The following is a 12569-nucleotide window of genomic DNA, read 5'->3' as shown; positions in this document are numbered from 1 at the left end:
ATTGAGGGTTAAGGAGAGGATGTTACATGTTAAGGATCACAGAGCTATTGGTCTTCACAGGTAAGAGTCATACAGCCTCATTGTGGATAATTCCAAAGTCCACATGCTTGCCGTGAGGTGGACTCATGGAAGTGATTAACCAATGCTTCTTTGTTTCTGTATTGGGTAACTTAGGCTCAAAGTTGACCTCACATCTGTATCACCAGGAACAACTCATTCTTCCCGGGATCATTTCTAGTAGAAAATGAGCCAGTGTGCTTACCTGGCTGTGCTTACCTTGTCAGGAGAGTTATCAGAGGGGCCCCGTCCTGGGAAAGCAAAAGCATAGTTACAACTCCATGGAAGTATAAAGCTTATTTAAGGCCTTATGTTTTAGCAGGAGGAGGTAGCAGATGGTGGTTGCTGTGGGGTCTGGGAATGAACCCCATGATCACTTAGGGAATTTGCTTCTCTCAGAATCTGTGGCCCATACCGAGGACAGTAGAACCAGATGAGGGGTGGAGAGTAGAGACACGGGAGGCCTCGAGCCACTTGTGAAGATTTCGACTGGTTTGCAAGGCTAGATCCCCTCCTTCACCATGTATTTGTTAGCAACATACTCCAATGGCAAGGAGTGGCAGTGAGGGCCCATAGCACCCAGAGCATTCAGAAGCCAAGGAAAGTCTCAGTGAGGAAAATTGCCCGCATCCATGATACAAGCAAAGAGGAAGGAGTAAGGTGAAGCAATGGCACCCGGGACCTGCCTAGCTCAGGTGGAGTGAGCTTCTCTCCAGACTGAGACTCTTGTGACTAGGAAGGGTTTAAGGACCTCTGTCAACTTAGGGCTGGGAAGTGGAGAACAATTCAGAGGGGGTAGTCGTTGCTGAATCTAGGGTTCTCCGCTAGTGTAGGGTACATGGTTCAACATAGCCATTCTGACTGGGTGAGTGGCTTTATTTACTGCAATGGGAGACTGAGGGTTTGTGCTGTATGAGATCGGGCTGGTCGCTTGCTCTAAACAGATATCAGACACCGTGACTGCTATTCCCATGTGCAGGGCCTTTGGTCCCTGGCTTAGAAAGGACATGTTAGCAGATGACACTCCTTGATGTCAATTCATTTTATGGTTGGCATTGTCTTTCCTCTTAGTCCTCTTTCTTCAAGCTCCCCACAGTTCCTGCTTCCTCCCTTCCTGTTTGGTAGATGTCCACATTTACATTTCTTTTTTCCTGGTGCTAGAGTCAAATTGAAGCCAAAAGCTGCTGCTCAGCTACATCCCCCACCATGTAGATTTAGTCTTTGCTGACCCTTCTGTGCCTCCCTTACCTTTGGGCCCCTCCTATTTTGTTTGTATAGGAGGAGTTTGTTTCTTGCCCCTTATTTTACTTATTGTCCAAGGGGATTCTGGTGGTTTCTCCTTTCTCTTGAACCCCCTTCCTCCCTCCTCCTGCTACTGTGGCCAACAGAGTAGTCACTTACTTTCCCCTGCTGCTCCTTTCATTTCCTCATTTGTCCACCTTCTTGGACCTTGGCTTCCTGACTGGGGGCATAGAGGAACATAACTGGATCTGTTCCTCGAAGCTATACAGGGGTGAGAAAACCATACCCAAGAGGCAGTGGAATACAGCGAGCATGAGGGCAGGAGCAGGAAGACCCACTGGACTTAAGACTGAGAAGTGGCGTTTAGGAAGGTGAAGAGGTGGTCCAGCCCCAAGACGGAGGGATAAAAGTGCTGTCCCTCTTCCAAGAGTGGCAGATGGCCTTGGAGGAAAAGGAAGACATGAAAAGGACATCATACCGGCCACTTCCACTGAAAACCAGGAAATATACCAGGACGCTTATTAGAGCCACCACAGCTACAGCTGCAATCACAATGCCGACAATGACTCCCACGGAGAGACCAGTTCTGTCTTCTACTGGATCATCAGCCATGGAAAGAAAAGAGAAGGCAATGAAAGTGTTACTGCTTTGCACTGGGGTGTCTTGAGACACAGTTCTTAACATAATGTAGCTCTGTTTATTCCTTTGATGATTACATTCTTATGGAAAGTGTTGCAGTGAGGTGACTGGCAGGCCTTGTAATCCACCTCCCTTACTGGTGATTTATCTTCCCACAATTCCATCCTTCCCTTTCTGCAGGTGTCTGAAGGCTTCAGAAATGTGAGGAAGGCTGATTGTTATTTCTGTATGTTGTAACTTCCCATCCTTTGTGGTTCCATCTGTTTTCACAGGGTTCTGTTTGAGCTGGCCAAGAATATGTGCCTATCAGCTCTCTTGTGGCAAGAGCTTACTTGACAGCAGGCTCAGGTTATAGCACACTCAGAATTCATCACCTCCTTTGCATAGAGACCTCGCTTCTCACTGTGGTTAGCAGGGGCATCAAGAAGCCCAGTTCTGAAGGGCACAGCTTTCCTGTGCTGGGAGATTTTGCCTGGAGAACTCTCCCTCAGCCTTGTGCACACTCTACAGCTTCAGTATAAAGCTGCTGTTTACAGTTTCCCCTACACACAGGTGAGATCTGCACTGTGATCTGAGGACTCTCCCGGGGTCCCTCTGTGAGGTAGACATTATGTACATTTTATGGATGACACACTGGGCTTAGACTGTTGAAAAGTTTACTTACCTTCATATGGCTAACACAAAGTATATCTGGCTGCCTGCCTTGAAGACTAATAGTAGTAGTAGGAACAGCAGATAACACTTATGGTTCTTATTGTCTGTCTGTGGCATTTTCCTGAAGGGTTGATCTTTTAGAACCATGAAGCAAGTATTTTTACTCTTATTTACAACTGAGTTATCTGAGATTCATATAAATCAAGAATCACATGGAAGATATTCATAGCTGTAGATGCTTACATTTAAGAAACATGATCTCATTTTAACAATCTAATAGGCATTAGTGATATAGAAAAAGAATAAAGTAAATTGAAAACTAGTGGAAGGAAGGAAATAAAGCTCAGCATAAAGATAAATAAAACAGAATAGTAAAATAGTCAACAAAAATCAGTGAAACCAGAAGTTCATTCTTCAAAAAAGATGAACAAATACTGACAACTTTTAACTGGGTTATCTAAGCACAACAAAGATTCAAATTACTAAAATTAGAAGTGAAACTAGCAGTTTTTCAAAATACTAAGCATATTAAGGGTACTGTGAATAATTTTATAACAACAATTGGGTAATATAGATGAATGGCTGTTTTCTTAGAAACACAAAGAATTGTGAAGAAATAGAAAATACAAATAGATCTGAATCTGTAAAAGAATTTGTTAAAATTTATTTTCTTGTAAAACCGAAAAGAAAAACAGAAAAAAACAACAACAACAACAACAACAAAAAAAAAAACGACTCAAGCCACTAGGCACCATAGCAAATACCCAAAATCTGAATTAGGAAGATTGTAAATTCAAGGGTAATGCTGACAATTTAGTAAGACCTTTTCTGATAAAAAAAAAAACATTAAAAGAGGTGAGAATTTAGTTCAGTGGTAGAGCACCCTTTGGGTTCTATCATCCGTACAAAAAAATACACACACATACACACTCACACACACACACACAAAATGAAACAAAATGAACAGTACAACTGGGAATAGAAATAAACTAAAAGGCCATGTGTGAAAAACCCATAGTTAACATCAGACTCAGTGGTGAAAGACTGAAGGTTTTCCTCCTAACGTTAGGAACAATAGGGGGGCCAACATTCACTTCTGTTCAATGTAGAATTAGACACCCTAGCAAGAGCAAGGCAAGAAGAAGAAATGAAAGATTCCAAATAAGAAAGAAGTAAACTTATCTCCATTTCCAAATGACAACAACTTATAGATAGAAAATCTTTCTCTAAAACTATTATAATTCATAAGCAAATTCATTTACAGACTAATGAAATCAAATGCAAAACTCAGTTGTATTTCTATGTGCTAGCTACTATCAATATGAAAAAAATAAGAAAAAATCCATTTACAAGAAGCATCCAAAAGAATAAAGTACTTAGAAGTAAACTTCAGGTTGTCTGTGGTGGTCCCTGGCTACAAACCTAGTGCTCTAGAGAGCTGAGGCAGGAGGATCACAAAGTCAAGTCTACCCTGGACAATTTAGTAATTTAGTAATACTTCATCTCAACAAGACAATATAAAAACAGCAACAACAAAAATAATGGTGATCTAACTCTGTAAAGGCCCTGGGTTTAATCCTCAGTTCTACAAATCAATCAGTTTCATCAGGGAGGTGAAAGAATTGTACTAAACAAAATTACAAAAGTTTGCTTAAAAATATTTTAAAAAGACGTAAATGGAAGTTATTCTACTTTAGTTTTGAATCAGAGTCTTGCTATGTAGTTCGGGTTGGCTTCCTCTTGTCTCTCCTCTAGAAGTGCTGGGATTACAGGTTTGTACCACGGTACCTTGCCTATCTTTATGTATTCGAAGACTTAACGTTATTAAGGTGACAATACTATCCGAAATGATCTATAGATTCAATGTGAGTCTTATCGAAAGCTCAGAGAGATTTTCAGTTGGTTTTCGTGGTGCATCCTGTAAATGCAGCACTGTGGCAGGCTGAGGCAGGATCATCAGAAATTTAAGCCCAGCTCAGGCCATTTAGCAAATTAGTGAGACCCTGAGCAAAAAAGCAGGTGATGGTAGTAACAGCTGGGAATGTAGCTAAGTGTGAAGGCCTTGGTTTTAACTACCATTAATTAAAACAAACATCCCAGGGACACTTTTTGCATTAATTGAAAAATCCAGGGCTGGGGATTTAGCTCAGTGGCATAAGCTCCTGCCTTGCAAGCAGGCAGTCGTGAGTTCGATCCCTGGTACCGATAAAAAAGAAAAAGACAAAAAAAAAAAAAAAAAAAAAGAAAAAGAAAAATCCATACTAAAATTCATATGTAACCCCAAGAGACCCAAATAATTAAAATGACTCTGAAAATGAAGAACAAATTTGGGCACACATTTCCTGATTTCAAAATTTAGACTAAAGCTACAGTAACCAAAACAGTGTGCTAAGGGCATGAATAAAGATATATAATCAGTGAAACAGAACAAAAGCATAGAAATGAATGCTCCCATGGAAGGCCAAACGATATCTAAGTATTTAAAAATGTTAATTGCCATGTAAGAAGAACACATATGCATGGGGTACAACATAGCATTTGTTATATGCATATAACATGTGAGAACCGGATCAGGGCAAGTGGTGGCTCCATCACTTCAGGGTTTATTATTCTCTTTTTTTTTGTATCGGTCATTGAACTACATCACCTTGCACTTGCCAGGTAGGCGTGTGTGCCGCTGAGCAAAATCCCCAGCTCCTCTGCGTTTATTATTCTTTGTGTTAGGAACAGTCAAAATTGTCTTTGCTACTTATTTTGAAATACAAATTAATCATGGTCAAACATAGTTATCCTGCTGTGCTACACAATACTAGAAGTTATTCTTTGTATCTAACTGCTCTCCAGGGTCCAAACTGTTTTTGATGAAGATGCTGGTACTCTTCCATGTAGAAAGGGATGTGCTTTCCACAAAGATATTGAGAAAGCTGAATCTCCATGCAAATGAAAAAGGCTGAACTTTTACCTAACACTTTACAGGAAAATTAATTCCAAATGGGCCAAATATCTGAAGGTAAAAGCTAAACCTGTAAAATTGTTAGCTGCAAACAAAGAGAAAACCTTCATGATTGGAGTTGGCAATAATTTCTTGGCTCTGAGAACAAAGCATAGGCAAGAGACTAAGAAAAAAATAGGTAAGTTGGACTTCATGAAAATTAGAAGTTTCGCTGAATGAAAGGACATTATCCTCTATGTCCCAGAAATTCCTCTTTTGGATATATGTACAAAGCATTTGAAATAATCTTTTGGAGAGATAGTTCAACTCCTGTTTTAAACACGGTAATATTTACAATGCTGAGATATGAAAATAAAAGTCCATTATAGATGAGCAGATAAAGACAATATGGTCTGTGTGCACAGTGGAATACTGTTTAGTCTTGAAACAAGGCTCTTCTGTGATTCCAGCAGCATGGATAAACCTGGTTAAGTGAAATAAGCCAGGCCCAGGAAGAAACATAATGCATGATCTCATCTATATGTGGTGTCTAAACTTATCCAAATAAAGAACAGAGTGACGGCTGAGAGAGATTGGGCAGTAGGGGAGGAGGGGAATGGGAAGTTGGTCAAATGTTCAAAGTTTCAGATGGACAAGGGGAACATGTTTTGAGATGTATTTCACAGTGGAAATGTTACAGTACATGATTATGTATATTTCAAGGTACTAACAGTATATTTCAAATATCTTACCATATAAATGATAGATAAGAGGGGTGATGGATACTTATCTTGGTTCAATCATTTTACATCATAGACAAATGTCAAAAAACCACATTGTAAACATCACATGGGTGATTTTCTACTATGATTAAGCTTGGTGGCTCATGCCTGTTGTCCTAACACTTTGGGAGGCTGAGGCAGAGGATCATTCTGAGTTCAAGACCAGCCTGGATTAGTGAGGCCCTGTCTCAAAAAATAAAAATGCCAAAACAAAACTGTTACAGTTTAGCAACAACAAAACCCCCCAAAATCCAAGTAAAAAATAGGCAACAGGCTTTAACAGCCATTTCTCCAAAGAATGTATAAAAAAGGCCATAAGCCTATGAAATGATGTGCAATATCATTAGTTATTAGGGAAGTTCAAATCAAAACCACCTACACCCAATAGGATATCTCTCATCAAAACTTGAGTCTTTGAGGATGTAGAGAAGTCATGACTTGTGGACAGGTGGGTAGGTGGGAATGTGAAATGGGGCAGTCACTGTGGAACTCAGTATAGTACTTCCTCAAAAAATATTGTTTTTCATTTTTCAATTCTACAGCTGGGATACACCTAAAAGAAATGAAGCCAAGGATTTGAACAGATATTTGCATATTTATTTTATAGCAGAATTATACCGTAAAGTCCATTGATGGATGAATGAATAAGCCATATGAGGTACACCCCATAAAGCAGTATATCCACACAATAGACCATCACTGTCTTAAAGAAATAAAAATAATGGAACAAAATTCTGGTACATATTACAAAATGGGTACACCTTAAAGACATTATGCTAAAGTGAATTAAACCAGACACAAAAGAACAAACATTGTGTAATCCCATTTTTATGAGAGATTCAGAAGACAAATACACACAGACAGAAAGAAGGGGTTTACCAGAGGCTGGGGCAGTGTTGGAATGGGAAGTTATTATATAATACTGAATATAAAATGTTAGTGTGGTAAGATGAAAAATTCCAGAAATGGATGGTGGCAATGTTACATAACAATGTGAATATACTGAATGTCAAGGAACTGTGCATTTCCAAGGGTTAAAATAAAAGTCTTGTGTATATTTTACCACATAGCAAAGCAAAGTTAACAGAAACACGGACTAAAAAAAATAGTTTTGTGCAAGGTGGCACAATAAATGCCGGACTCAGGATAAGAAACTCAGTATGGTTGACTTCCTGGAATCCATGGATTTAATCAACTAAGGTTTGAAACTCAGAAAAACATAGATCCATATGGAAAATATAAAGACATTTTTCTTATCATTATTCTTTAAATAAAGTGTCCAGAAATTATTTACATTGTATTGGGTATTGGAAATAATCTAGAGATGATTTTAAGTATTTGGAAGAACTGAATGTGGTGGCTGATATCTGTAGACCTGGCAATCTGGGAAGCTGAGGCAGGAGAATCAAATGTCTGAGCACAGTCTTGGTAATTTCGTAACCTAATATGAGTGTCTCAAAATGAGAGAAAAAGACCTAAGCCAGGGACACACCTCAGCAGCACAGCATGAGAAGCATGAGATCATAAGTTTGATCCCTGAACCAAACCAAAAACAAAAATAAAAAAGAAAGATAAAATAGTGTAAGGCTGTAGCTCAGTAGGAAGGCTCTAAGCTTAAACCCTAGCACCATACTCAAACAAACAAAGAAACAAAAATTTATAGGAGAATTCTCACAGTCACATGTAAATGCTATACATTTTTGCATAAGGCGTTAGAGATGCTGGTGTCTGTCAGGCTCCTGGAACAAACTCCCTCGGTGACTGTGGAGTCAGACCCAAAGCTCTTAATCGCTTTGCAAGTCTCTTTACTAAATTTGTGTCTCAACTGATTCATTCCCTGTGACTTGTATCCATCTTGCAAATTACTGGAGAGAAATTCTCCCCAGAAGAGGCAGGAGAGAAGTCACTCACCAGAAACATTCAGCCTGAGTAAGTGGCTCCTGTTGGAACTGACAGGGTTGGAGACCTCACACTGATACTCCCCAGCATCCTCAATCTTGACAGGGTTGATGGTGAGGGTGCTGTTCTTCTCGGACAGCTTCTTCCTCTCTGAGAGCTTCAGTTCCTGGTTTTTGAAGATCCACTGGATGGAGGTGCCAGTGTCGTTTGAGAGGCAGGTGAGGACCACAGAATCATGTTCTGTGACAATGGTTTTGCTGATGTGGATGGAGGGTTGCCTCACAGGTGCTGTGGACAGAGAGGGAAACTGTCTGAGCCTGGGCCTGGACTCTACTGTGCCCCTTCCTCAGATATTCAGCTAAGGCTCTGGGCCACCGTGAGCTCTGTGGACAGCCCTGACCCTGCAAGGAGGTTACATGCCTTGGCTCAGGTGACAGTAAGGAGCAGGCTATTCCTCCCTTGCAACCAGTGCAGCTTTGGAGGCCCATAAGCTTCCCTAGACCTCTCTGAAGGATCCAGAACAGGAGCCTGTGCTCAGCCTATCTGTGCAGAGCCTGTGCAGAAACCTCATTGGAAGGTCGAGTATTTTTTCCTGTTGACCTTTTTTTTCTTTAGTTAATATTGGAGAATGGAAAAGTGAAGAATGGGTATGGGGACACTGACTCTGCAGAGCAAGCTTGGGCTGAGTAAAAGAAGAAACGGCAAGATAAAGACCGGCCTGGGGAAGGCAGGCTGGGCTATCATGAGGGAAAGCTACCACAGACTACTATTGACTTTTGCACGATGTTTGGTCAGTGTCTTCTGTGACAGTAAAAGCTGAGCCACCTGTATCCTGAACATCTCAATTTGAAAAGGACTGACTTTTGAATTAAATATCACAGTGAAGGAAATCAGCAGAGATAAATGGTCACTGTGTTCATGAAAGGCTGGCTTCATTCTCTCCGCAAATGTAACCCTTCGGTCCTGCCCAAGCCCTCCATGCAGGACTGCACAGGGAGGCACTGCTCTGCACGGTGCATCACCTGCAGGTGCATTCTCAGCCTCAGACAGCTGGGACTTCAGAGCCGGGATTCAGCAACATCTGCCCCGAGGTGCACTTTTCCTTTTGCTACCTGCTGGGAAGCCTCAGATGCCCACTGGCGACATGATTTAGCAGCTTGAGGATAGGCCAACAACATGCCTTTTCCACGTGTCATTTCCCACCATAGAGAGAGTAAGGGCAGAGCCAGTCCCTGCATGAGACTGGAACAGAGCTGGAGCAGAACTCTGAGCTGCTGTGCCCTGTCCAAGAGGTTTTGCTACCTCTAATTGGATAAAAGTAGTGCAAATGTGTATCAGCGCTCTGTGGGCTCCTTATAACTGATGGAAGGGGCTAAAGAAAACAGACTTGATCGAAGGAGGGAGTCAGTCAGTGAAAGAAGCTACTTGACTTGAATGACCTCAATGTCCATGTATCTCCACCAAACCCATAGATTGTTCAGGGATGAGGAGTACTGTCTCTCATTTCAGGCTGAACTCCAGGTCAGCCATGAGCAATCAGGGGTCCAAAATGAGGACAGCCTTGGGGATAGTGCACAATGTCACAGAAGATGGAGATTTGCTTGTGTCTGTGGACACTGCCTGGTGACTTCTTTCCCCCTGTTTCTATACAACCAAAGCACTACTCCAGAGCTTGTTGTTATCTGTCCAGGGTCCACTTACCAGTGACTGTAATATCCTTGACTGAACTCTTATTGAGGCCAGAGGCAAGGTTAGAGACGAGGCAGGTATAAGATCCAGTATCATTTTCAGAGATGTTAGGGATAAAAAGCTCCTGTGTGGGTTGCAGGAAGCTCCCATTGACAAGCCAAGAATATTGTGCAGGTGGGTTAGAGTCTGCATCACAGGAGAGTCTGAGGAATGTCCCTGCACGGAAATATGACTCTTGGGGTGATATGACGGGGTCATCCGGGCCATCTGGAGTGAACAAAATAAAGCCACATGAGACATTTTCAGAGGGAAGGGGAAGCTTCTGGCTTGTAGAAGGCTGAGTATTCCTCTGAGCCACATCACAACCTTGGTATGAAAACATCCCAACTAGACCAGTGAGTGTAGCTCCAAGGCTCAGCATCTGCTTAGGGTGTATCAGGCCCTCACCAGTTCCATCCCCAGTATTACATACACAGAAAAAAGTCCAGGTTATACTCCTCTGTGCTGGCAGAGCCTGAGTCATCCTCCTGTTGTTAGGTAACAGGTGCTTAGGTAAGTGAATCCCTATAGACAGGAGGAGACCATCTCCTCCTGTTCTGGGTTGAAGGTCACGCCAGCCTGGATGGCAGAGTGAGTATGGTATGGCCATCCCAAGTGTCCCAGAGTGAGGCCTGTTTTGTGAACTTGAGAGACAGACTGAGTGGGCTGGCCTCTGCCTCCTGCTCCAGTTCCTGGGTTGTTAGCTGGGCTACAGTAGAATACAAGTTACTCACAGGAAATATTCAGGAAGGCTGGGTCACTTTGGTTGAAAGTCGCTGGATTCCGAGTCTCACACTCATAGGGTCCTGTGTCTTTTCTTGTGACTTTCAATAAAGTGAGTGTCCTGTTGCCCTCAGACAGTTTCAGCCTATCACCATCTTGAAGGCTCTGACCATTGATCCACCACAGGTAGGTTGTGTTCTGAGTCTCGGGTTCACATGTCAGTGCTACAGCTTCCTCACCCTCCACAGGGCTGGAGTTGTTGACTGTGATATAAGGTTTGGGCAAGAATGCTGTGTAGAAAACAGAAAGAAGATTGCCTTGTGTGATGCCTTTGAGCTTGGCAAAGGCAATTTCCACCAGAGTGGAGTTCTTTCACCTCTGAGCCACTAACTGGAGACAGTTCCCTGATGAGGAGCCATGTTAAGTCTCTTGGGAGGACAGACCTAGTTAGAGGGAAAGTCTGAGGCATCCCTAGTGTAAAAGGAGGGATGATTGTAACTTCCCAGAAGTGACAAATCACATTAGTATGTTAGAATTTCATACTCCAAATTGCTTCTCGGAATGAGGCAAAGTAGGCAGGAGCCCAACTAGGCATGTAAATTCTCTCTGTCTTTTCTTTTGACCTCAAAATCACCACTAGGGTTTTATTAAAGTCTTCCATACCAGACAGAGACTAACTAAAATGACCATGGCTGATGCATCTCACTATGCTACAGGACCTGCCTGTGATGAACAAATTTGGACTCACACTGCCTGATTTCAAAATTTAGTAAAAAGCTATAGTAATCAAAACAGTGTGCTACCTGCATGAGTAAAGATATACAATCAGTGAAACAGAATAAAAAGCTGACAAATGAGGCTCCCATGGATTGCCAAATGACTTTAAACTGTTTAGAAATGTTAATTGCCATGTAAGAAGAACACATATACATGGGATACAGCGTGGCATTTGTTATATTTATACAGCATGTAATCAATGGCACAGATTAGAAGACACAACTACAACTACAACCAGATCAGGGCACATGCCAGCTCCATGATCTCAATATTTATCATACTTTGTGTTGAGAACATTAAAAGTTGTCTTTGCTACTTATTTTGAAACATAGAATGAAGCACGGTCAAACATATTTCTCCTGCTGTGCTGTGGAATACCACAAGTTAGTCTTTCTATCCCACTGCACTCCTGGAGCCAAACTATTTTTGATGGGGATGCTAGTATTGTTCCATGCATAAAGGAATATTTTTTTGATAAAGATGTTGAGAAAGTGAATATCAATGCAAATAAAAGAAGCTGAGCTTTATCTAACATTATACTTGTGAATTAATTCTAAGGGGGCTAAATACCTGAATGTAAAAGCTAAACTTATAAAATTCTCAGCAGGAAATAAATAGAAACTTTCATGATATTGGATTCGACAATGTTTTCTAAGATCTGACAAAAACATAGGCAAAAGCATTAAGAAAACATAGGCAAGTTGGACCTCACGAAGATTAGAAGTTTCTGTGCGTGAAAGGATGTTATCCACCTATGACCCAGAAATTCATCTTTTTGATATATGTAGAAAACATTTGAAACAAACTTTTGGAGAGATAATGAAACTGTATTAAATGCACTAATTTTATAATGCCAATATATTGAAACTAATTGTCCATTAGTGAATGAATGAATAGACACAATGTGGTCTGTGTACACAGTGGATTATGTTTAGCCTGGAAAAATTGCCTGTTTTCCACTCCAGAGCAGAAAGAGCACTAAGCAATTCTCAGCACATGAGAAGGCTTTGAAACACCACGCAGAACCAGGAAATATAGGGAAATGACAAAATGAAAGAGTAGAATGCATCCAGCCTATCCCAAGCAAGCCTAGGAGACATGGACATAGAAGAAAATGTAAGCGAAACAACTGAAAT

General features: G+C 41.4%; 1 protein-coding gene across 5 annotated transcripts in view; it reads right to left on the bottom strand.

Annotated features, from left to right (window-relative positions):
- The window catches only part of LOC100731634 (carcinoembryonic antigen-related cell adhesion molecule 5-like), a 77387-nt gene that overhangs the window by 2363 nt on the left and 62455 nt on the right, over positions 1 to 12569 (bottom strand). For 3 of the 5 annotated variants that reach the window (XM_063252819.1, XM_063252822.1, XM_063252823.1), the window contains 5 exons: positions 10668 to 10946; positions 9907 to 10161; positions 8218 to 8493; positions 1778 to 1895; positions 277 to 308 (listed from right to left, as the gene is read on the bottom strand). In XM_063252819.1, coding sequence (XP_063108889.1) covers positions 293 to 308; positions 1778 to 1895; positions 8218 to 8493; positions 9907 to 10161; positions 10668 to 10946 — 944 coding nt within the window. In that variant the 3' untranslated portion in view covers positions 277 to 292. Of the gene's footprint in view, positions 1 to 262; positions 309 to 1777; positions 1896 to 8217; positions 8494 to 9906; positions 10162 to 10667; positions 10947 to 12569 lie in introns of all 5 variants that reach the window. The other 2 variants (XM_063252820.1, XM_063252821.1) reach the window with 2 other exon arrangements.

This window comes from Cavia porcellus, unplaced genomic scaffold (assembly GCF_034190915.1).
Source record: "Cavia porcellus strain 051 isolate PalLab524CR breed Dunkin Hartley unplaced genomic scaffold, mCavPor4.1 scaffold_7, whole genome shotgun sequence".
Taxonomy (NCBI): Eukaryota; Metazoa; Chordata; class Mammalia; order Rodentia; family Caviidae; genus Cavia; species Cavia porcellus.
The sequence above is the reverse complement of the archived record's forward strand: the minus strand, read 5'-3'. Positions and strand labels throughout refer to the sequence as shown.